At 58.1% G+C, this 23290-nt stretch overlaps 1 protein-coding gene across 1 annotated transcript in view; it reads left to right on the forward strand.

Moving 5' to 3' along the window:
* FOXP4 (forkhead box P4) overlaps window positions 1–23012 on the forward strand; it is a 49898-nt gene extending 26886 nt beyond the window's left edge. Inside the window, exons 3-17 of the mRNA XM_040983351.1 lie at window positions 5039–5134; window positions 10361–10483; window positions 10906–10992; window positions 12290–12437; window positions 12569–12782; window positions 12968–13072; window positions 13840–13927; window positions 14687–14770; window positions 14867–15071; window positions 15233–15309; window positions 16323–16424; window positions 19641–19762; window positions 20435–20501; window positions 20851–21020; window positions 21262–23012. Coding sequence (XP_040839285.1) covers window positions 5039–5134; window positions 10361–10483; window positions 10906–10992; window positions 12290–12437; window positions 12569–12782; window positions 12968–13072; window positions 13840–13927; window positions 14687–14770; window positions 14867–15071; window positions 15233–15309; window positions 16323–16424; window positions 19641–19762; window positions 20435–20501; window positions 20851–21020; window positions 21262–21409 — 1836 coding nt within the window. The 3' untranslated portion in view covers window positions 21410–23012. The remainder of the gene's footprint in view (window positions 1–5038; window positions 5135–10360; window positions 10484–10905; window positions 10993–12289; window positions 12438–12568; window positions 12783–12967; window positions 13073–13839; window positions 13928–14686; window positions 14771–14866; window positions 15072–15232; window positions 15310–16322; window positions 16425–19640; window positions 19763–20434; window positions 20502–20850; window positions 21021–21261) is intronic.
* Window positions 23013–23290: the final 278 nt, after the last annotated feature.

Raw genomic sequence — 23290 nt, forward strand, 5'->3', positions numbered from 1 at the left:
TCTGTGGTGCCTCCTCCATGCTGCCCTGGTAGCTATCCGTCGCCTCTCCACATAGGCACTCTTGGATGCAGGCTCTGCCTGTCACCACCGTCGCCTTGTCTCCCGGAGACCGCTGTCCTCATGTGTAACATAACCAGAACAGTGTAACTGTGTGTGTGTGTGAAGTCCTGCCTTTGGAACCGCTACACTGGCATAACATGCTGTGGGGTCATGGCCAGCCAGGTGGTGACCCTGAACAAGTCCCCTCTCACTCCCAGCTCTCTCCCTGAGCCACATAGGGCACGAGGAGACACCTGTCAGGTGAAGGGACTGCTGAGGGACCTGGCATATGCCTTTTTTAGGAATATACCCCCATTACCAGTCCCTACCCCCAAATTCTCAAAACAGGAAGTAAGGAACCCTTTACTCTAAGACTTGTGTTTTTCTTCTCTTTTCTTTTTCCTTCCTTCCTTCCTTCCTTCCTTCTTTCCTTCTTTCCTTCTTTCCTTCTTTCCTTCTTTCCTTCCTTCTTTCCTTCTTTCCTTCTTTCCTTCCTCCTTTCCTTCTTTCCTTCTTTCCTTCTTTCCTTTTCTATCTTTTGAAAGGCAGAGTTATGGGTGGGGGGAGAGAAAAATCTTCCATACAGTTCATACACTCACTGGCTGCAATGCCTGTAGCTGGGCCAGTCCTAAACCAGGAGCCAGGAGCTTCTTCCAGGTTTCCCACGTGGATGCAGGAGCCCAAGTCAGGACTTGAGCCATCTACTTTCCCAGGCACATTAGCAGGGAGCTGGATCAGAACTGGAACAGCTGGGGTGCTCAAAAGGGGTACCAGCATTGCAGATGGCAGCCTAACTCACTATACCATAGCACCAGCCCCTTGTTTTCCTTTTGATAGCAGCTCCCCGTTGCCCTCAGCTACAGCTTCGTTCCCCTCCTTGCTGGTTGCCCTCGTCTGTCCGTCATAAGCCATTGGTGCCTAATTGTGGAGATCCTACTAATGACTTCAGAATGGGGAATGGGGGGGGGGGTGATTTCGGCTTCATTAGCAAACCTGAGGGGGGAGGAAGAGGGTATAGAAGAGGCTTTGGTGAGCAAGGCCTTCCAGTGGCGCTGGGCACAGGAGCTTCATAACAACAGTACTGAGTGTCCTTCCAGGTTCAAGCGGGAGTGGACACTGCAAGGGGGACTTCCATGCACACTGTGTGAGCTAGTGTAGTCGTGGCTTACAGAGAAAGAATCAAAGGCTCACCAAAAGGGAAGTGACTTACTCAAGATTGCATTGTGTGTGTGATAGAGCTAAGGCTTTCCAGCTCTGCCTCCCTGGGGGAAGCAAGACCATAACCCTGGACCTCAGGGCTGGGTGTTTGATATCAGTCCGAGGGGACAAATGAGATCAAAGAGGTTACGGGACTCCTGGTTTGCCACCTTGTCCTCGCTGGGCTGCCCTTGGTAACACGAGGCTCTTGGGGCAGGAAGTGGCAGGGGGCTGACAGCAGAGGTGTCCAAACTCTTTTCTACTTGCTGGCCGTGGGGCTGTGGGCTTCAGAGACGTTGCTTATAAGGTGGACATGTGATAGCAGCTCTGCCTCTTTCAGTGTTTGAAGCTTCAACAAATGCTTGAAGATATCAAGGTTCTATGCAAATATAAGCTCTTTAGAAAAAAAAATTTTTCATGGTGATGTGGTCCAACAGGCTAATCCTCTACCTGCAAACACCAGCCTTCATCTGGGCACCAGTTTGTGTCCTGGCTGCTCCACCTCCCATCCAGTTCTCTGCTATGATCTGGAAAAGCAGTAGGGGATGGGCCAGGACCTTGGGACCCCTGCACCCACAGGAGAGACCCAGAAAGAGCTCCAGGCTTCTGGCTTCAGAACGGCTCAGCTCTGGCTGTTGCAGCCACTTGAACCAAGAAACAGAAGATCTTTTTGTCTGTCCTTCTCTCTGTACATCCGCTTTTCCAATAAGATAAACTGAATCTTTTTTTTTTTTTTTAAGATTTATTTATTTATTGGAAAGTCAGAAATACAGAGAGGAGGAGAGGCAGAGAGGAAGATCTTCCGTCCGATGATTCACTCCCCAAGTGAGCACAACGGCCAATGCTATGCCGATTCGAAGCCACAATCCAGGAACTTCTTCCGGGTATCCCACACGGGTGCAGGGTCCCAAGGCTTTGGGCCATCCTCGACTGCTTTCCCAGGCCACAAGCAGGGAGCTGGATGGGAAGTGAAGCTGCCGGGATTAGAACTGGCGTCCATATGGGATCCCGGGGCATTCAAGGCAAGGACTTTGGCCGCTAGGCCACGCCGCTGGGCCCAACTAAATCTTTTCTTTAAAAAAAGAAAAAAAGCAACTTTCTTGAAAGGCAATGCAACAGAGAGTGGGAGAGACAGAAGCTCTTATCTCCCACATGGGTGGCAGAAGCCCAGGTACTTGTGCCATTCTCTGCTGCTTTCCCAGGTTCCTTAGCAGGGAGTGGGATCAGAAGTGGAGCAGTCAGGGACTGATGTGGGGATGCTTGTGTCACGAGCACCTTAACTCCGTCACTACCCTGGCTCCATGTGTCAGCTCTTAGATTCGGTGTGAGCCTGTGCCTGCTTTCCATTTTCCACCTAAAATAAATAGGTGGCATAAGATGCTTCAGAGAGTTCATGGAATAATGGAATGTGAAATCAGTTTATTTTTGTGCAGAGAATTTTGAAGTTCCTGCCATCATTTCTGGAATGTGGGTTCTCTGTGAACTTTTGTTTTTGTTTGTTTGTTTGCTTGTTTTGGAAGACTTCTCATGGGTATGGGTTTCAAAATGTTTGCACCAAAACAAGTTGAACTCTGTTTTTCCAGCAACTTCCTGAAGTCCCTAGGTGTGGCAGTTGTGCTATGTTGGCTGCTGGTGGCAGCTGAAGCCGGTTGGGGGCTGTAATTTCCATCTCTCTGTGGGGAGGGTATTCCTGTGATTCTTTAGTCCACCTTCCCTGCCCTGCAGAGATGTTGTGACCCACCTAGGACTCCAGGAGGTTTCAGACCACTCTAGAGGAGACCTCTGTTCAGCTAGGACAATGGGTACATGGAAGATGAGAGCAGTGTTTGGGAATAGAGTAGTGGAAGTTATGCTGAGCATCCAGGGACATGTCCAGGCTACTTGGGGAGGGGATTTAGATTTAGAATCTGTCCCAAATCCCCACGATAGGCATATCCAGGGTGGTCTTTTGGGTGCAGCCAGGGCCCATGTTGAGTCAGGGCTGGGTTGAAAGCAAACTAAGCAGAATGCCTGCAGGCACAGGAGGATGTAAGCAAGGTGATGGTGAAGGTGTGTGAACCCAGGAGACAGTGAGTGTGCCGGTGTGTCTGGAGCACAGACCCCTGACACCAGAACCCCTCCGCCGTCACTCCACGCACAATGCAGTGTTCTGCTCTGGGCCATGCCCTGCTTGCACAGCACTTCTGTCTTTGGGGGACCAAGAGCATCTATCATGACACCTGTAGCTAGTCAGTAAGAGACAGGCAGGGGCTCCCTCCTGGCACCTCCTGGCTGACTCCCTGTTTCTCCTGTCTCCACCCACCACTAAATCCTTTCATCCAGAAGAAGGGCTGGGGGAGGAACGTGCCAATGTGAAGTCCAGGTCTGCTTGGGGTGGGGAGGTGGGGGAGCGGTGCAGCACATGTTCCCAGAGATACCCCTTGTGTGTGCATAGACGCCAGCTTAAGGTAAACTAGACCTGGGCCCCAGGGGAGGCTGGCCGTTCAGTCCAGTCGGTGACTAGGGCTGTGGGTGTGGGTGTGTGTGTGTCTATATGCTTGGTACACAGCGGGCCTTTGCAGGTGTTTGCTGAGTGGCGGGTGCATTTGACCCAGCCAGATCCTGCCGTGAAAGATTTTCCCTCGAAGGTGCGTGTGATAGGGTAGGGCAATGAAAGTGTGAGAAAGTATCAGTCGGAGTGCGGACAGGTTTGAGAGGGCACCCTGAGCAGGCACCTTCCACCCCAGGAGTGCTAGAAAGAGGCCGGAGGTGGTGACTGGAGAGGTGGAGAGCCGTTGAGAGAGGGAGATTAATGAGAAAGGGAGGGAGGGAACACTCCCTGAATGCCAACGAGGTGCCAAGCACGGGCCCTTTAATCCCCAGAGTAATTCGGAGATGGGTGGGGTCCCAGTTCTGCAGATAAGCCACGGAATGACTTGTCCAAGGTCATGGCTGGCCAATGGGCAGACCTGCGATTCAGCTGCCGTCCTGGCTCCCAAGGGGTCTGTGTGGGCACAGGCAGGTTTTGTGTTCACAGAATGTGAATGCTGAGCTCCACTTTGACCCTGTGTGAGGGAGTCCGTGGGTTTACAGGGCTTAGCCTTTTATCCTGTGCTCCCGCCAGCTCTCCGGTCCCACCTCCTTGACCCCTGAAGACTCCATATTCTTCCTGCTTCTGGGACCTCTGTGGCTCAGAGTCCTGTCCTCCCCGGCTCAGAGGTCCAGATCCCCTGCTCCCCGCCAGCAGGTCACACACACCCTGCAGGACATGATCTCATTTGCCACCCTACCAGGTCTCGCACCCTATTGCCCCTTAACCCCTAGACCATGGCCCCATGTCTCACCAAGCTGTGTCCTCTGACAGCCAAATCCCCAGAGCAGCCACCCAGAGGCTGACAGAGGCCCTTGGAATGAGGCTGGTCCTGGGGCCTCCTGCTGCCTCTGATACCACCTTCCCCTCAAGCTGTATGATTGTAGAGCAAGTTGCAGCCTCCTGGACACTCATATCCCTACCTCACTGCCCTAGAGGGGAAGATCAAATGTGATTCTGTCTGGAAAATGCCTGAAGCATAATAGATGCTCAGCTAACAGCACCTGCTATTATGTTAGTTCTCTGAGCCCACCCTGGAGTCCTTGTGGTCCACTGGCCATTCCATTTGCAATACTGGCAGAACCTGAGTCCCACGAGGGTGTCCCCACAGCTTCTGCTGCCTGAACCCTGACAGTTGGCCTCCCCTCTCCCCCATTGGACCCTCCACTCAGCCTGCCTGCTAGCTCTGGCTGGCTGCAGCCGGCCCTGACTGACTTACCCCTTGTCTGGCAGGCTCTCCAGGTGGCCCGGCAGTTCCTGCTGCAGCAGGCCTCAGGCCTGGGCTCCCCGGGCAGCAACGACAGCAAGCAGTCCGCCTCTGCCATGCAGGTGAGGAGGAGGGTGGGGCCGCGTCTTGGAGGAGGGTGGGCTTGGCACACGGGGCCTCCGGGACCCACTGGAAGAATGGCTCTTGCTAGCCACCAAGGCCAAAATGTGGGCTGCTTTCCAGAAGGAACAATCTTCAGGGGCAGGGCAAAGAAACTCCCACTTTCTCTCTGGGCTCCCCTGATCAGTCCGGCAGGGCCTGCCTGGTCCCGGCCTCTGGCTACAGCTCTCCTTGTCAACTCAAGCCACTTCTGTGGTCTGTTTGTCTGTCGCTCTCTTTGCCCCCACCCCCTAGCCCAGGTCCTTCTCCGGGTCTCCCCCTCCCCCTACCCAGAGCCCCCTTCACCCGCCTCCACTTCTTAGGCTGTCAGCATTTCCTGTCTCTGTAAGTCTCTCTTCTCTTTTTTCTCTCTCTCTCTCTGTCTCTTTTGTTTTTCTTTACACAATCTGCCCTTTTCCCCCTCTCCTTCCCCTTCCCCCAAGCTTGCCGGCCCATCTGGCTGGTAGGGGGAGGGGAGACGCGAGGGGGAGGAAGGGGTGGTGGGGGGAGCCAGGCCTTCTGTTTACCTTTTGTGTCACAAAGAACTTGGGGAATTGCTGTCTGAGTCCAGGGTGGGTCACCACTGGGACAGTCTACTCCCCTCCCCCTCCCCCAGCCCAGCAGGCTTGCCCTCCCCTTCCCTCCCGAAGAAGCAACTGCTGCACGGGCAATGGGCAGGGGGGCTTGGAATTGGGGAGAGGATTAACGGGCTTTGAAAGGAAGTTTATCTAAAGGGAGGAAGGGTGAGCCTGCTCTGGAGCTGATCTGCAGCCTAGCTGGCTGGGAGGTGAGGAGGGGTATTGGGTGCTAAAAGGAAGCCCCGGGCCCAAGCTTGCTCCTGGAGGACCTGACGCAGGATCAGGGTTTTGTAGACATGAGCTTATGTTTATCAAGTTTGCTCAAGGTGCAGGACAAATGTGCAGCCCCAGCAGTAGCCCTGGGAGGAGTCTACCTTCTAAGGGGGCGGTGCTGGGCAGAGAGGGGGCGTGGCCTGAGGTGGAGGTTGGGAGGGCTGGAAAGTCAGTGAAGAGAGGAAGAAAAAGTTCCCACACCCCTGTGGTGTCCTATCCTGGGTCTGATTGAATTAGGGACTCCCACCTATGCTGCTCTTTGGGTTTTATGGGGCCCCTCTGGCCTCTGCTGAACCCTCCCTTTGCTCAGCCTGGTTTAGTACTCAAGGCAAAGGTGGAGAAGAGCAATGTCCCCCAAAGTCAGAAAGGGTCTGCTGCATCCCACCCCGACTAAGGTGGGCAGGAGGGAAGAGTTCAGTGGCAGCTGGAAGAACAGTGGCCAGGCACCAAGAGGGACCTGCCCAGCTGGACTGGAATAGTGGCCTCCAACCTAGGAGACCCTCTTGGAAATGCAAGGAGTGATAGAGGCAGACACCAAGGCCACTTTCTTGGGCCTCTCCAAGCCTCCTAACAACCCATTCCTTCAACTCACAGACACTCACCAAGTTGGCCCTGAATCAGCAGCTGCTGTTTATTAAGGAGCATTTAGCTGTGAAACCTGCCTCAGGCACTTCACCAGGGTCCTGTCTTTCACATAGGGCCCAGAGAGACTAAGTGGCTTGTCCACAGTCACACAGTGGGCATAGCCTGCATGCAAACCCTGACAACTGGGTCCACAACTTCCCTCCCCGTGAGGCCTCCCTGGGCTTCATGCTCTGTGAGCACCATCACCAGTGTCTGGACACAGAAGCCTGGTGGCCCATCCCTCTCATACTCTTCCTACCCCGCAGTCCTTCCTTTGCCTCCCAGCCCCACTGCTGAGGTCACAGACCCCAGAAGGAACAGGATAACCAGGGCTGGGCTCTGCTCCCTTGGGGAAAAGGTGAAACTTAAGCAACATGGGTGATGAGACCAGTAGCAGCCATGTCCACCCCAAGAGGCCCTTAGGACACTGGTCCCCAGAAGGCCTGCCTACCCACTCCCATCTGAGCCACAGCCAACACCTCCAAAAGTGTCCTTAGGTCTCTGGCTGTAGCCTAGCAAGAGCGCCTGCCCGTGGCTGAGCCTGGGGTTCTAACAAGGAAGGAGTGTCACAGAAGGCAGCGCAGGTAGCCGGGAGGTGAGCGTGGGCTGGGAAATGGCTGGAGTCAGAGCCTCTGGCCCTGTCTGCCTCCTGTTGGACATTTCTGGACGTTGCTCTTGATGTCCCACTGCTAGGTTTGTTGTTGTGCCTCCAGCCCAGAATTAACTGGAGAATTTCCTTCCTGTCTTTGGCAAGGGAGTTGAACCCGAGCTGAGCTCTGACCACGTTGCTCCCCACTCCCTCTGGAACCCAGGTGGCTGAGTTTGGGTCCTTGACTCCAGCACTCCATCACATCTATTCCTAGCCCTCAGCCTTCAAGAAGCATCCTGTATGCTGGGCAAGATTCTGCACCTGCTGGTCAGGCCTGCGACCTAACACAGCATGTACTTGGATGGAAATCTCAAGGGCCTGAGCAGTGATCCTCCTGCTCCCATCATCCCCTAGTTCCAGTCACTGGAGGTAGCTGCCAGCATGTGGCCCAGGGCTTACACCGCCAGGATGTAAAGAGGTATCTCTCTGCCCTGGCCACTCCAGAATGGTGACTCATGGGCTCGCTGAGCTTACTTGCTGGAGGGTGCCCAGCCTGACACATCCAGCCCAATGACAAGTCAGTGGGGACATCCAGGAAGTTCAGCCTGGTTCTTTGCTTGGCTCTCCTGGGCCACCTTGAGGCAAGCACACATCAGGTGGTGGCTGCAGCCCCATAGGCAGGGTTGGCAGGAGCCAGGGTAACCTCTCCCATTCCCCAGCCTCTAAGGGAGGACATGCCACCTCCATTCTGTGTGCTACTCCGGCAGCTCACAGTCCTGGTGCCTGCAAAGAGCTGGATGTCTGGTCCAGTCTCTTTCTGTGGCCTTTGATCAGGAGGAGTGGTCCCTAGAGGTTTTGGTACTAAGTGACCTTTGCCAGGCAGTGCAGCTTCTTGAAACACTGTGGGCCTCAGCCTTCTGATCTGGGAAATGGGAAGTGATGATAACATCCGCTACTCTACCCTCCCCCTGCTAGGGAACACAGTGAGGATGCCACAATTCACACAAAGATCTGTATCAAGCACCTGCTCTCCCCAGGCTGTTGGCAGTCTGTGTCACTCCAGTGCAGCCAAGTGGGGTGAGGAGGGCAGACAGGGAGGAGGAGGAGGCTTGGCGATTTCAAAGAGTCGATATCAGGTTCAAGATAGCAAACCTGGGTCATTTGCTCAGCCAGGGCTCTGAGCTCTCTCTCAGCCCACCTCTGTGCTATGGGTGGAGGAAAGCAAGGACAGGCCAAGTACTTGCTTGATGACAAATGCTTCCAGTCTAGCATTTGTTACCTACGTCTTTAGATAGCAAAGCTGGAGTTCTTGGAGCAGCTGCCTCGGCTACTTCTGAACGCTCAATGGCAGGCGCAGGGTCTGGCTCTGCAAGGATTGGGGTTGAGCCGCTGCCTGCCCTCAACCCCAGGCTTGCCCAGAGACTGAGGGTCCTGCCACGCCAGCAGCCCAGCTTTCCTCAGAGTCCGTCTAAGGTGCAGGTGGGAAGGGAACACCTGACCGCATCCAGCTCTGCTGCCCCTACCTGCACTAAGCCCCTGCTCCAGGCTGTAGTGGGTGCATGTAGACATACACGTGGGCACCTGGGCTTTAGTCCCACTGCACGTCTGATCTCCTCTTTGGTAGAAACAGGGTTACAGGGCAGTACGGGGGGAAATTCCCAAATGCTGAGCCTCAGTTCCCGCAGGGCCCAGAGGTCCAGTCGGAAGCACAGCTGTCTCCCTCTTAGGGACACGTGGGCAGAACTGGGCCAGGGTTAGGATGTGAACCCAGGACTGAGTGAGAAGGGGCTGCCTCTGGGACTTTCCAGGGTTCCAGGGTTCAGTGCATCTGCTTGCTTGCTCCTCTACCTGGGGACCTCTGTACCTGTGGCTTAAGGGAGTGCCTCATGGCTGGATCTTGGTCCTGCCAGGTAGAGTAAGGAACCCCCACCCTGCCAAGGATAGGAAGGAGCCCCACGGGTGGGGTTGGGGCTGGGAGAGGACTCCCCCAGGGGACCTAGCCTGTCCCTGTGCAAAGCAAGTTGCTGCATGACACTCCTCCCTGGCTGGTCTGGTTGCACCCCTCCCTCCTGCCCCAGGGCTGTCCTCCTGCTGGGACAGGTGAGTCAGCACAGGGGAAGCAAGCACTGAATGCCTGCTGTGTGCTCTGGCACTCTGCCAGGGCTTGGTTGTAGGAAAGGAGGGGAGAGTGGACAGATAGCGGTGGCAGGTGGTCTGTTGAAATGGAGTCAGGACCGTAGGATGGCTTGGACGTCCCTAACCATGACTGCGCAAGCCTGGGAGTCTCAGGTGAGATGAGGCTGGAGAAAAAAAAATGATATCTTTGCTTTTTCTCTGCTTTTGTATCCCTGGAGCCTCCTGTGGAGGCCTCCCCTTGGGTGAGGGGCAGAAAAGCTGCCGCTGGGCTTTGAGAGTCCAGGAAGGAATCCTCTTCTGTGGTTCAGTCCCTGCCTCATGTGTGGAAGGACTCGGACATCACAGAGGGCAGGTGACTTCCTCGAGGTGGATTGCAGAGCCCGGGACAGAAGCCTGTCTCCCTCCTCTTTCCCCACCTGCTGTACTTTCTGCTGCACAGCTGGCATCAGTATACACCCCCTGGGCTGCAGCACCGGGCCACCATGAGGGACGCCTGACAGGTGTGCCGGAGTGTGTGATGTATGTGAACCCAGTCCACGTCTAGCGCCTCATGCCATGTGGGCCACTCTTTGACTCCTCCTCCTCATGGCTGCAGACTGCCCTCTTAGCCAGGCACCCTTGCAGGTGCTGGTCTCAGAAGAGACTGAGTGCAACTTTGTGTCCCAGCATTCCATGGACAGTGCCACCTACCATAATGGCCTATGGCCTACTCTTAAAGCGCTTGCCATGCACCAGGCTCTGTCCTAAGAGTGAATGTGTTAGTCCTCCTGGGGGCTCAGATAGGGCACTGTTGCCATTTGTATTTTAGCAACAAGAGAGCAGGTCAGTCATCCATCTGGAAAACACAGCCAGAGCAGAGCCATGATTTGAGCCTAGGGGCTGTGTCCCTGGGAGCTGCTTTACCATCGCGTGTGTGTGTGTGTGTGTGTGTGTGTGTTGCACCCATGGACGGGACCAAGTGGAGCCTACTAACTTGGTGACTCTTGTAGGTGCCCGTGTCAGTGGCCATGATGTCACCACAGATGCTCACCCCCCAGCAGATGCAGCAGATCCTGTCGCCCCCGCAGTTGCAGGCCCTGCTCCAGCAGCAGCAGGCACTCATGCTGCAGCAGGTAAGGCGGGCTCCCAGGCAGCCAGATCCCTCCTGAGGCAGCCCCTGGCCTCTGGCCTGCTGTCCTGTTTGCTGCCAACACCACCCAGAGCCAGCGTTGTCACAGAAACCAGAGAGACCGCTGGCTCAGGCTGGACTGGTCTGCATTCCTCCCAGGCAGCTGGGAGAGGCCAAAGGTCATGGCTCAGCCGACCACCCCTCCCCTTCTCATCCTCACCCTTGTCCCCACCCTTGCATTCTTCCTCCAGCATTCAGGCCTCTCCCCTCCTCACCAGTCCCTGCTCAGTAACACCACCACCGCTCTCCCCTGCCCCCGAACTCCCTTCTCCCAGGCAGTAGAGGGCAGGACTGGGGCTGTGTGTGGGGCAGGCGGCAGGTAATGGGATAGTAACCCTCCTGCCGTCCCCTGGTCCCTGTCCCTAGCTGCAAGAGTATTATAAGAAGCAGCAAGAGCAGCTCCATCTACAACTCCTCACCCAGCAGCAGGCTGGGAAACAGCAACCCAAAGAGGTAAGAGGCTGCCTCGGCCCCCACGACAATGTGTGAGCCCCGAGAGCACCCTCCCAGCCCCCCCCCCCCGCCCCCCGGCCGGCCAGAGGACTGGGGAAAGCCACTCACTGCCTTCTGTGTCCCATATCATCACATTGTCCCCCGTGCACAGATGTGGAGGGTGTGAGACGCTGGTGGTCCACCAGTGTCCTTCTGGTTGGTGCCGTCTTCAGTCCCGCAGCAAGCCATGCCACCCACCTCTGCCTGCCCAGTTTCTGTTGTCCTCATTCCGTCTCACTCAGCCCCCTCCAGCAACGTCTTTTCTTCTCATACTTTATGGGTTTGCTCCCAGAACTCCCTTGCACCCCATGTGTGCCACAGAGTTCTGCCCCCAATCCACCAGCCCTGAGTCACCTCCTCCCAGAAGACTGCCCTGATTGCCCAACTGTTCTCCAACACCCATCCCCTCACCCCCGCTATGGGATTGCCATGGGATGTGCCTGCAGGTCTCCAGTCACTAGGCTGTCTAAGTTTTAGGATCTCCCTACTGAACATCTGGCCCCATACCCTTCCCTCCCACCCGCCAACCCACTCAGGACAGGAAGACAGAGTGGGCCCTGCCTAGCAACCCCCCAGGACACATTGGCTCCTAGGGTTCAGCAAAGTCCTGTTTGGTGCCTGTGTGAGGAACTGAGTGTGTGTGTGTGTGTGTGTTGGGGGTTGGGGGTTGAGGAGGGGGCAGGGACGCAGGTAGGTAGAGGAGCCAGGCACCCGGTGCAATCACCGGGGCTGTGGGGCTGTCACTGCCCTGATCCTGGGTCCCGTTGACCAGCAGGTGCAGATCTTGTTCAGTGCCAATGTCTGAAAAGCAAGCTCTCCCTCTGCAAAGCAGAAGGGGGGCTCCCCAGGCATGTGGGGAGGGTGCCCTGTGGGCAGGAGGGGCCCCTGGAAGCGTGACAGGCTCATCGATCACAGCCACAAGCCCCCCTACCCAGGGGCACACAGCTGCTGCTGCTGCGCGGGAGCGGAGGCGACGGAGGGAGGGGGCAGGCTGGCGTCGTGCTGCGTGTCTGGGTCTGGCAGTGTGCGCGTGCGTGTGTGCGTGTGTGCGTGCATGCGTGTGTTGACTGTAGGCGGCATGCAGCCCTATGGAAGCTGGGCTGGGAGCAGAGAAGCCGCGGCAGCAGCGGCAGACACCGCCACGACAGCCCCGGGAGCTGACAGGCCCTGGGAAGGGGTGGCTGCGGGCTGGGGGCCCAATGGCATGCCCGAGGCTGATGGAAGCCCTCTCTGCGTGCCCCCTCGGGCCCCCCACCAGGCACTGGGGAACAAGCAGCTGGCCTTCCAGCAGCAGCTCCTGCAAATGCAACAGCTGCAGCAACAGCACCTGCTCAACCTGCAGAGGCAGGGGCTGGTTAGCCTGCAGCCCAGCCAGGCTTCCGGGCCCCTGCAGACCCTCCCGCAAGGTGAGCCGCCTGCCACCCTCCCTGCACCCCAGAACTGGCAGCCCCTTTCTTGTGCCTAGCGGCCAAGTGGGAGGCTGTGTGGTGGTGGGATCCTGCCAGCTTCCCTCCCCCCACCCCCATTTCTCCTACAGCAGCTGTGTGCCCATCGGACCTGCCCCAGCTGTGGAAGGGCGAGGGTGCCTCTGGGCAGCCTGCCGAGGACAGCGTCAAGCAGGAGGGGCTGGATCTCACTGGCACGGCCGCCACCACTACCTCGTTCGCCGCCCCACCCAAGGTCTCACCTCCCCTCTCCCACCACACCCTGCCTAACGGACAGCCCACTGTGCTTGCGCCCCGGAGAGACAGGTACGGGAACTGGCCCCAGGGATGGCATTTGTTGTTGGGGAGGTGGGGAGGGTACCAGGGCTTTCTAAGTTCTCTTCCAAGGCATCCTCTGTAAGGAACAGAGAAGTGCTGCCAGCAGGGGAACTGGCCCCGGGGCTGCTGAAGTCCTTTAGTCTTTGACCAGCATTTCCCTCCTGCCCTCCCAGCTCCTCCCACGAGGAGACCCCTGGCTCCCACCCCCTCTATGGACACGGAGAGTGCAAGTGGCCAGGCTGTGAGACCCTGTGTGAAGATCTGGGCCAGTTTATCAAGTAGGTGTCACACCCTGCCTTCCCTGCCACTCCCCCCGCCAATCCCTGCCTAGCTGCTTCTCCCAGCAGCCTTTTCCCCCAAGAGTCCCGCCCCTCCCCTCCTCTGCCCTCAGCCAGCCACCCAGCTTGTCGCTTCTGGGGCCTTCTGTCACCAGCTGTCCCACTCTCCTTACTCTAGGGGGGCTCTCCCATCAACTCCTCTCACCTCCCCAACCCCCAACACAGGGGCAGAGGATAGAGGGCAAGGAGAAGGAGCAGTGGGACCAGCGTCTCCGCTCGCCTCTCAGCCCGCTGCGCCGTCCCTTCCCACTCAGCCACCGGAGTGACGGCCCCGTGACGGGCTGAGGGCCGCTGAAGGCCGCTGGCAGGCAGGGTGGGAGGCGGACAGGCGGCTGGCAGCAGGCGGCCAGCTGCCACCGCCGTGCCAGGCTCTGTCACTGACTGATTAACTCCGCTGTCTCCCAGACCCTTGCAGCATCAGGGTCAAACAAATTGTTTTCACGCTTCGTCAGAGGTTTACTTAATTAGTTCATTTGCAATTAGATCTCTCTGTAGCGGGGATCTTAGCAAAGACATCAAACTGGGAGGCCTAGAGAAGGCTTCCTGCCTCGCCCCATTTTCCCCCACCTCTCCCTCGTCTTTGTCTTTCTCTATGCCAGTTAGGCCACAGCCGGGCTGAGGGGCTGGGATGGGAGGCTGGTGGTGGCAACGAGAACAGCCCTGGCTGACACTGACTGTCTTGGTTCTTGCCTTTCCTCTCCCCCAAGACACCTCAACACCGAGCACGCCCTGGACGACCGGAGCACGGCCCAGTGCAGGGTTCAGATGCAGGTGGTGCAGCAGCTGGAGATCCAGGTGTGGCCTGCAGGATGTGGGGGCAGAGCACGGGCTGTCTTTGGGGGAGGACCTCACGCCCACCACCTTAGCTTCGTGTGGTAATTAGGATAGCCAGATGCTAGGGGGTGGGTCGCAGCGACGGGAGTCCTCTTGCTTTAGGCTGTGCTTGCTACCCCATTTGACAGATGGGGAACGTGGAGGCACAGAAGAAAACTAGCTTGCCTGTGGCCTCTCAGAACTGGAGCCAGAACCCAGGCAGTCCAGCTCCCGGGCTTGCCACGGGGCACCCAAGAGGCCACTCCAATTGGCCCTGAGGCTGTTTCCTCATTTCCCTGTGCTCCCAGTAGAGTGGCCTGGCCTGGGAGGGTGGTGGCGGGAAAGCCCTGGAATTCATGAATGGGGGAGAAATGAATCATTCATCCCCTCCCACATCTCCATTCAGCCGGCGACGACAGACCCCCCTGCGTACACACGCCACAAGGCTATTGTGCAGCTGCAGCTTGTGCCCTCCACGGGGACACAGAGGATGGGGATGAGGTCAAGTTGAGAGAGAGAGGCCCCCAGGGAGGAGGAGAAGGAGCCAGGCACTAGCCAGAAAGAGAAATACCCCTTCCAGCAGCCTCCCCCTCACCCCCCAGTGCTGGCCTCCAGGATATCGAGGGCCAGAGGGCAGAACAGAGAGGCCAGGATGCTGATGTATGGAGGCAAAGCAGGATGGGAGCAGGGGGTCCCTAAGATCCCCTACCTCCTGCCCACCACCTGCCCCTCCATCCGCAGCTTGCCAAGGAGAGTGAGCGGCTACAGGCCATGATGGCCCATTTGCACATGCGGCCCTCGGAACCCAAGGCCTTCAGCCAGCCGGTGAGTGACTGCCCCTCGGAACACCTCACCCCTTTGGGCGCAGGTCTCAGCCTCCAGCCCCCCCCTCCCTCCGCCCCCTCACTCTGTTGCCCATAGCTGAACCCGGTCCCTGGCTCCTCGTTCTCCAAGGTGACCGTCTCTGCAACAGACTCCTTCCCTGATGGTCTTGTGCACCCCCCGACCTCAGCCGCCGCCCCTGTTACCCCCCTACGACCTCCAGGCCTGGGTTCTGCTTCCCTGCACAGCGGGGGCCCTGCCCGCCGGAGAAGCAGCGACAAGTTCTGCTCCCCCATCTCCTCAGGTCAGGGCAGGGGGTCAGCAGCCTGGTGTAAGGAGGGAGGGGCAGCTTGTTGCTGGGCTGGGACTGGGCCCACCCCCCACCCCCCCAACCCTCCCAATCCCCCCACCTCTGTTTCTCCACTCCCCATCTTGCTGCCTGAACCACCTCCTGTCTTCCCCCAGAGCTGGCCCAGAATCACGAGTTCTATAAGAATGCTGACGTCAGGCCACCTTTCACCTATGCTTCCCTCATCCGCCAGGTGAGTGCAAGAGGGATGGCCCTCCGGTGGTGCCCCTCATATACCAGGTCCTGGCCCCTAAGAGGGTCATGGGACCTGGGGTATAGTCCCCCCACCACGTTATCATGGTCCTCTTTCTCTTGTCCTGCCTCCATTCTCAGCATCTGATCTCCATCACATTTCAGCACATTTGTGTATGTGTGTCCCTGTTTGTTTATGAATCTTTTATTGGAAAGGCAGGGTTTTGGAGTGAGCAGGCAGAGGGAGAGAGAGATCTTCCATTTGCTGATTTCACCCCCCAAGTGGCCACAATGGCCAGGGCTGGGTCAGGCCAGAACCAGGATCCAGTAGTTAATCCAGGTCCCCCGTATGGGTGCGGGGGCCCAAGCGCTTGGGTCATCCTCTGCTCCTTTCTTTGGCACGTTGGCAGCGAGCAGGATCAGAATGGAGTGAGCGGGACTCCGGCCAGTATCCATATAGAACGCCAGCACTACAGACAGTGGCTTATGCTACCATGCCTGCCCCTGTGACTGTTTTTCATGACTCACAATCTACTGTGTGCTCATTTCTGTGCACTTGTACTTCAATGAACTGATTCAAGTCAGTCTCCGTTCTCATACCACCCACATTCTCTCTCTCCCCTCTGTGTTTCCTCCCCCTGTCTCACACACGAACATCTGTTCACACATATGTCCTTTCTGGTACCCCACAGACACACACAACCTGTCTCATGTTTCAGATGTCCTTGGCCAAGGTCAGCCTGTGTCCTGTGAAGACAGCTCTCTTCCGGCCATCTGCTTATAGCGGCAGCCCAGGGGCTGAGGAGCTCTCAGAGGCATTTCCCCCCTAGAGGAGGCTCCCATGCTCAGCGCACAGCTCCCAGCCTCTGCAGGGCCGCTCTCCCCTCTCATTTTGCAGTGGGGTCTCTGCTCCCAGCGAGGCAGAAGGGAGAGCTCCCTAGCTGGGAGTGGGGAGGCAGGGAGAACGGTGAGAACGCACACCTGGAGTGTGGACTTGGTTGCTTTTGCCCACAGGCCATTCTGGAAACCCCCGACAGGCAGCTGACCCTGAACGAGATCTACAACTGGTTCACCAGGATGTTTGCCTACTTCCGCAGGAACACTGCCACCTGGAAGGTGAGCTTGGCTGCTTGGCCCTCGTCCTGGCCCCAGGCAGCCCTGCCTACCAACTCGCCTCCTGAACGGTTAGCTCTAGAGAAGCAGGCCACGGCTCTGGGGGACCTCGTGCTGCCCCCTCCCGTCCCCCACCCGAGCATGTACTCCAGAGTGTCTATGATGGCCTTTCCATGACACCTGCTCTCCTGCCATGAGACGCTTGCTCCCCTCTGACCCCAAAGGCTCTAGCCCCATGAAGGGGCTGTCCCAGGTTCTGGCAGTGCTCCAGGTTCTGACAGGTGATGCCTGAGGTCGGGGGTACCACATAGGAGGTATGGGCTTCATGCAGAGACCCCAAGGCTCTTGTGGCCAACGGTGTATGTTCCAAAGCCCGCGGTGGCTGTAGGGGGTGTGCTGGGGTGCACACATGGACAGACTGAAGGGACCCCTGCACAGAGTCCCACACACGGGTACGCGCAGGTTTGCCCTGGCTTGCTGTCAGTGATGGGGAAGATAATTGTCTCTATCCAATTAGTCATTTCAGCACCTTCAGCCATAAAGCATTTTCCTGGGAGACTAGACAGGCAAGAGGGGGACCCCAGGAAAGTGGGACACAGGCAAATGGGCTGGGAAACTGAGCCGTGTATCTTTGCATAGCTGAGCTGGGTTACGCATGCGTGCGGCAAGATGGGAAGGTGACATCTAAATTGGGAAAGGGGTAGGAGAAAGGAGGAGGGAGTGTTGGCCCCAGTGGGAAGGTTAGACATAACGAGGGGGTCCGTATTAGAAACTTAATTGGATCTCTGGCTCTCGAGTCCCCCTACTGGCCAGTATGAAAACTGCCGTTCAAAGGGCTGACCGCTTCCATCAGATTTCAACAAGTGGCGCTGAGTGCCACTCCCGCCAGCGGCCCGGACTGGATAGGGTCCCCACAGGGCCTGGCGTCTTCTGCCTGGGCTGTGTGTTGGATGCAAGAGGAGGGATGGTTCCATGACCTTCTGTGTCCTCATGCCCATTCACCAAAACTTGGCAGAGAGACCCTGTGAGGCTAGAACAGCTGTTCTGATTGGCTCTGAGTGATGTCACTTCCTGCCAAGCACAGCTCTGCCCCTTTGCTGAGCTCGCAAGGCCGATCTGTGGCCACCTGGCCATGTCTCCCACCTCCTGGACTGAATTTTCTAACTGATAATTAAGAATCTGTGCAAGCCTAAGGGATTGTCGCTATTACAGCAAAAAGTCTGACTTTGCAGATACACCCTGACCTTAAGGGGTGGCAGTGCAGAACTTCCCACCGAGCACCCCGTACCCCCCTGCCCACCTCCTACCTCTTCTCTCTCTGAGTCATCCTGAAGCCACTCTATCCCTCCCTCTAGACCTTGGTTATCTATGCCTTTCCCTCCTAATTGTTCCATCTCCCTCTCCTAGTCTGGGTCCAAGGAAGAAGCTGGTGGGGCTGGGGGAGAGTGGGTGAGTGGGTGTGTGACCTTGTCCATGAGCGGATCTTTGCTGCCTGCCATCTCCGCCATCTGAAGCCGAGGCACAATCTGTCTCGACTTGAGGGCCACTTGGACCTTTGGAATGTTTTTGTGCTTCTTACTCTTTCTGCCCCGTCTCCATCTAACACTTTTCTACCACCTGCACCGTCCATCCCGAGTTCGCTGGATCACAGTTGGCTTCTGTCCTGTCCCACCTCCCACCAGGAGACGCCAGCACCAGCGCCACTGGTCTGGGACAGAAGGGCCAAGAGTGGGTGTGGGTGGGCCAGGCCAGCTGCCGCTCATCCAGGGACAGCACCGCCATCTGCCAAGCCCATGGTCCTCGCTGGCCCTCCCCCTGTGTCCGTCCCCTCCCAGGGCCTGTGTTGTGGGCCCATCCTTTTGTTTACGCGGCCCCAGCCAGACCCCTTAAATTGCCGTTAATGTTTCAGCGTAACGAATTAGTCTCTCATCACGAATCAGGCTTCGAAACGAGGGAAAAAAGCCCCGGTGAGGCCATCTTCGGAAATTGGGGTCATTCTCATTTGCAAAGCGGAGGATCGGAGCCCCGTAATGCGGGCAAATTTATTCCGAGGCAGGAGCCCCGGCGTGATTAGGCCCTTTGTAATTATCGCTCCAAGAGATTCCACTCCAGCCGCCCGCCTCCCTCGTGGATTAGCAAGCGAGTCGGAAAAATACACAGGATTTAATTAGAGGCAAATTAAAATTGGTAATGAAATCGGGCCAGTTGCAAGTGGCAAGAGTCGGAAGGGAGAGAGGGAGAGGGGATCTCCAGGGGCACGGGCTGCCCGCCCTGGCCGCTTTCTTTCCCGTTTAGAAATGTAAAGAGGAGGCAAGGATGAGGACAGGGTTGGGGGGCAGTGGAGGGGAGGCTGAGGCAGGACAGGTAAGAGGGACAGGGACTGAGGCAGCTGGGGCCAGCAGGGAGGGCAGAACTGGGAAACCGAGAGAGGAGCAGACAGGGGCAGGACTGTGGCTAAGGACTCGTTTAGGGCCCCTACTAGGCTCCCATGGGTGGGTGGGGCCGAGCACCCCGCCCTCACCCAGTGTCCTACAAACCAGCCAACCTCGATTCCTGATGCTCCCCTGCTGGGAGGAGGGAGAATGACAAGGTAACTCAGCTTCTCTCTCTCTCTCTCTCTCTCTCTCTCTCCCGCTCTCTCGCTCTCCCGCTCTCCCACCAAACCCTTCCTTCATCTTCTTTCTCCCGGGTTATGTGTTGTAGCACATAGGTATTATGGCTCTGCCATCCTCCCTCCCTCAACTTGGAGCATCTCGCTGTCGGCTCTAAGCCAATGTCAGAATCCCCAGGGGTTGGAGAAGATGGCCGTGGGGGCTGTGAACTTGAAGAAGCTTAGTGGGAATATGCCCAGGCTGCATGTCCCACGTGTGACCCCAAGCCCAACAGAAGCCCAGCCTTGCAGCTGCTTGTAGCATTGATATGTGATGATGGGGAAGCCAGTGGTCACCAACCCCATGGTGTTTCATTGATGGGCTGTTTCCCTGAGGGTATCAGCGCCAGCCAGAGGTGAAGAGTCAAGTGGGCTATGGGCACGCAGGAGGCCAACAGCCCCTGACTCCCAGGGCCGGGCAGGGGGGTTCTCTGCCTCAGTTTGGCCCTGGGTAGGGACAAGGCCAATGTACTTGCTGCCCAGGAAATGGGACTGGACAGAGACATGCCTGGGTGCAGAGAGAGGCCCCAGCCACCGCCTCTGAGTCTGTCTCCACTGCACCCCCCCAGAATGCTGTGCGCCACAACCTCAGCCTGCACAAGTGCTTTGTCCGTGTGGAAAACGTCAAGGGTGCTGTGTGGACCGTGGATGAGCGAGAGTATCAGAAGCGGAGACCGCCAAAGATGACGGGGTATGCAGGTCCAGACCTGGGGGAGGGGGTGGGTTCACACCCCTACCCCGTCCACCCCCTCAGCGTGAGAGTTGTGGCCTAGCCCATACCTCTGCTGGGTGCTGGGTGCTACCCACCAGTTCCTTCGCAGGAGGAGCCTCAGGGGACAGGAACCCAGTGCTCGGAGTCAGGTTTCTGTCCTTGCTGACTGAGAGAAGGAGCTGAGAGAGACCCAGAAGCAGAGAGGGACAGATGCCAGCGTTACAGGGGGCTGGGGAGTGGGCCCATACAGGGCAGGTGGCTGGTGGGATGCCACATAGCGGGTGGGTGGAGTCGAGCCAGATCCGTGGCTTCGATGCCCTGTCCTGCCGGCTTCTCTTGTCATCTCAGCAGAGACCTTACTGCACACAGGATGCTAGACCAGAAAGCGCGAAGGTTCTCCAGCTGTCCCCACCCCCAGTCCAGCAGGAAGATAGAGAGGGCAGGATCCCGCTCCCTCCATCCTGACCTGAGGCTTGGGGTCAGCCGCAAGGCTCAGCACCCTTTCCTGGGAAGGGGCTGTTGCACCCGCTGGACGAAGTCACGGCTCTGTGGACCTCTTCCCCTCCAACCCAGATCAACAAAGTCCCCAACACAGGCCAGGGGTGAGCTTAGGAAAGGGTGAGAGAGCCAGAGTGCCCCATCTTTCCCCAGGAGTCCCACCCTGGTGAAGAACATGCTGTCAGGCCTCAGTTATGGAGCACTTAATGCCAGCTACCAGGTGACTGCACCCCCAGAGCCTCCCCCAGGTCCCTGTGGGAGGGGAGCACGAAGCGGGAGGGAGGGAGACACCTCTCTGGGTGTCCAGACCCCCAGCCTGTCCTTGGCTGCCCAAGGTGCAATCAGCCAGGGCCTAGTCCTCCAGGGGAGAGGGGAGGGACAGGGACGGTGCTTAGGACTCAGCATTCTAGCCTTGGGAGGGGTGAAGGGGTGCACATCCAAAAGGCTGGGTCCGGGACCCAGTGGAGGTCACCCAGGGATGGGACCAGGAACACAGTGGCACCAGGTGTACCCACCCCATATGGGGCCTGCTGACAGAGGGGTGGTGTGCCCAATCCTGTGCCCCACAGGCCGCCCTGGCCGAGAGCAGCTTCCCCCTCCTGAACAGCCCGGGTGTGCTGAACCCCGGCTCGGCCAGCAGCCTCTTGCCCCTCAGCCACGAGGACATGGGTGCCCCGGTGGAGCCGCTGCCCAGCAATGGCAACAGCAGTCCCCCTCGCCTCTCCCCTCCCCAGTACAGGTGAGCACGCCAGCACCCCCAGCCCTACAGGTCCTCCTCTTCCTGGTCCTCCCTGCCTCCTCCCTGCCCTCAATCCCTTTCATTGCTGACCAGTTCCTGTGCTGTGTCCTTGCTCCTTAGGATGGGGCGGGGAGGCATGGGTGCTGGGCTCTGCCTAGAGCTCTGGCCCACTCCAGGGGCTCACAGGAAGTCCAAGGAAGGCACCCAGGGAACTAGGTCATCATCTTCCCTCTTGCCACAGCCACCAGGTACAGGTGAAGGAGGAGCCAGCCGAGGCGGAGGAGGACAGACGGCCTGGGCCCCCCCTCGTACCTCCCAACCCCAGTCCAGTGGGGCCTCCAGAAGACAGGGACCTGGAGGAGGAGCTGCCGGGAGAGGAGCTGTCCTAAGGGCCTGTCGTCAGGCACGGGCAGGGCAGGGGTGAGACCCTTCCCACCCGGGACCCAGGCCACCCACCCCCCACTCCTCAGCCCCTCCCGAACCTCAAGGCACTTCCAGAACTGAGTTGGGGGAGATCCCGGCCAGGGTGTGACCTGACAGAGGAACACACTTGGGACAGGCATGACCCTGCCCAAAGCCCCCACCCCCGAGGGGACACCGAGGACACGGAGGGTCCAGAACCCCTCTCAGACCTTCCCCCACGTCTGATCCCTGCCCCCGCCCCCAACCACCAGCAGTAGCAGGGCCCTCCTCCCCCACCAGCTCTCCCCCCAACAGGGCCCCTCAAGCGCCATGGAGACCCGCAGGCGGGGCTAAGTCACCCTCACACCCCAGCCCCTGGCACCTGGCTCCAGCAGTGCTTTCTGGCCAGAGGCCCCCCGACTTCCCTGATGTGTGCCCCCTTCCACCGCCTTTTCCGTACTGTGAAGAGAGAACTCTGCCCCCGGCCCTCCCAACTACTACCCCTGCCCGACCTTGCAGAGGGACAGGGTGGAGAGGGGGGAGCCAGAAGGTACGGGAGATGGGGACTTCAGACCAGCCCTGGAAGAAATCAACTCCATGGCTGTTGGGGTGGGATTAGCTGTGTGCCCTGCAGACATCTCCCCAACTTGAGATGGGACCCAGGCTGAGCTGGGCCACCCCCTCCTCACACCCCCACACGCTGGGCACCAAGGAGGCTCCATGCCCATCTTCTGCACAGAGAAACCCGTGCCAGGTGGACCAATGCCCAGGAGGCCGGGGTTGGGGCCGGGGTTGGGGCCGGGGCAGTGCCTGGATGGTGGGGATGCGCCCAGGGAAAGAGGGCCAAGACCCAGCTTGGCTGCTCCAGCCTGCAGGTTCCCGGCGTCCTCCCTGTCCCCCAGTTAAACGGATGACCAAAGACCTTTCTTATGCCGGAAGCAAAAACCAAAACTTTCTGTTGGCTCTTTTCCTTTGTCGCCTCCCAGACTCCCCCGTCCCTGCCCAGACACCTGTCCCCCACCCCAGACATCCCCCCACCCCTTGCCCGCCGGCTGGAAGCCCTCCCTCCACTTAAGTTATTGTTTTAAACCAAAGTTTACAGTGTCTGTTGGTGGCAAGACCCTCTCCCTCCATCCTTCCTCCACCTGACCCAGGGACCCTCCCCCCCCGTAGGACTCAGTAGGGGTGGAGAGGCCTTGTTCCTCTGGGCTCTTGTCCAGCTTTGGGTGGGTTGGTTAAGGAAAAAAGAGAGGGTTGGGGTACGGTGGTCCCACACGCCCTGGACTGCTTCCCGAGGGGACTCTCCAGGAACAAGTCCCCCATTGTGCTGGGAATGTGGATTCCAGCAGAAAGGGCTGGAAGAGGAAGTGAGTCTCCCCAGACCCCCTATGGGGGACCCCCGTTCCCCGACTTCAGGCTGAGACGGGGTTTATCAGGTGCTCGGAACACCCGGCCAGGCCCCTTGACCGAGAAGGCTCCTGGACACTGCCCGAGACCCTCCCCACCCCCATGCACCCCTCCTGAGAGGCGGGGCCTCCGCCCCACCCCGTGTACCCCCCACCTGTGTTCGTTTGACCAGCACAGAAATATTAAACGTCCTCTATTCACCCGGCCCTGTGTCTCTCACCAGGGGCTTGGGCCCCAAAGCGCATGACTCCCTCTTTCTGCTCTGAGCCAGGGCAGGGAACAGCCGGGTTCCTGCGGGGGTGGCTTTGCTGCATGCGTGGATACACTGAATGGGCACCATAGATGCCAGGTCCTTAGGTGCTATGCCCAAGATTGGGACTGGGTCTCCCTCCAATCGCTCTGTCCCCTCCACTCTTTTCTTAATTTTCTTGATATACACAATAACGGATCTCCCATCCACT

The sequence above is a fragment of the Ochotona curzoniae genome, unplaced genomic scaffold (assembly GCF_017591425.1).
Source record: "Ochotona curzoniae isolate NIBS_2020 unplaced genomic scaffold, NIBS_Ocur_1.0 contig_3819, whole genome shotgun sequence".
NCBI classification, from domain to species: domain Eukaryota; kingdom Metazoa; phylum Chordata; class Mammalia; order Lagomorpha; family Ochotonidae; genus Ochotona; species Ochotona curzoniae.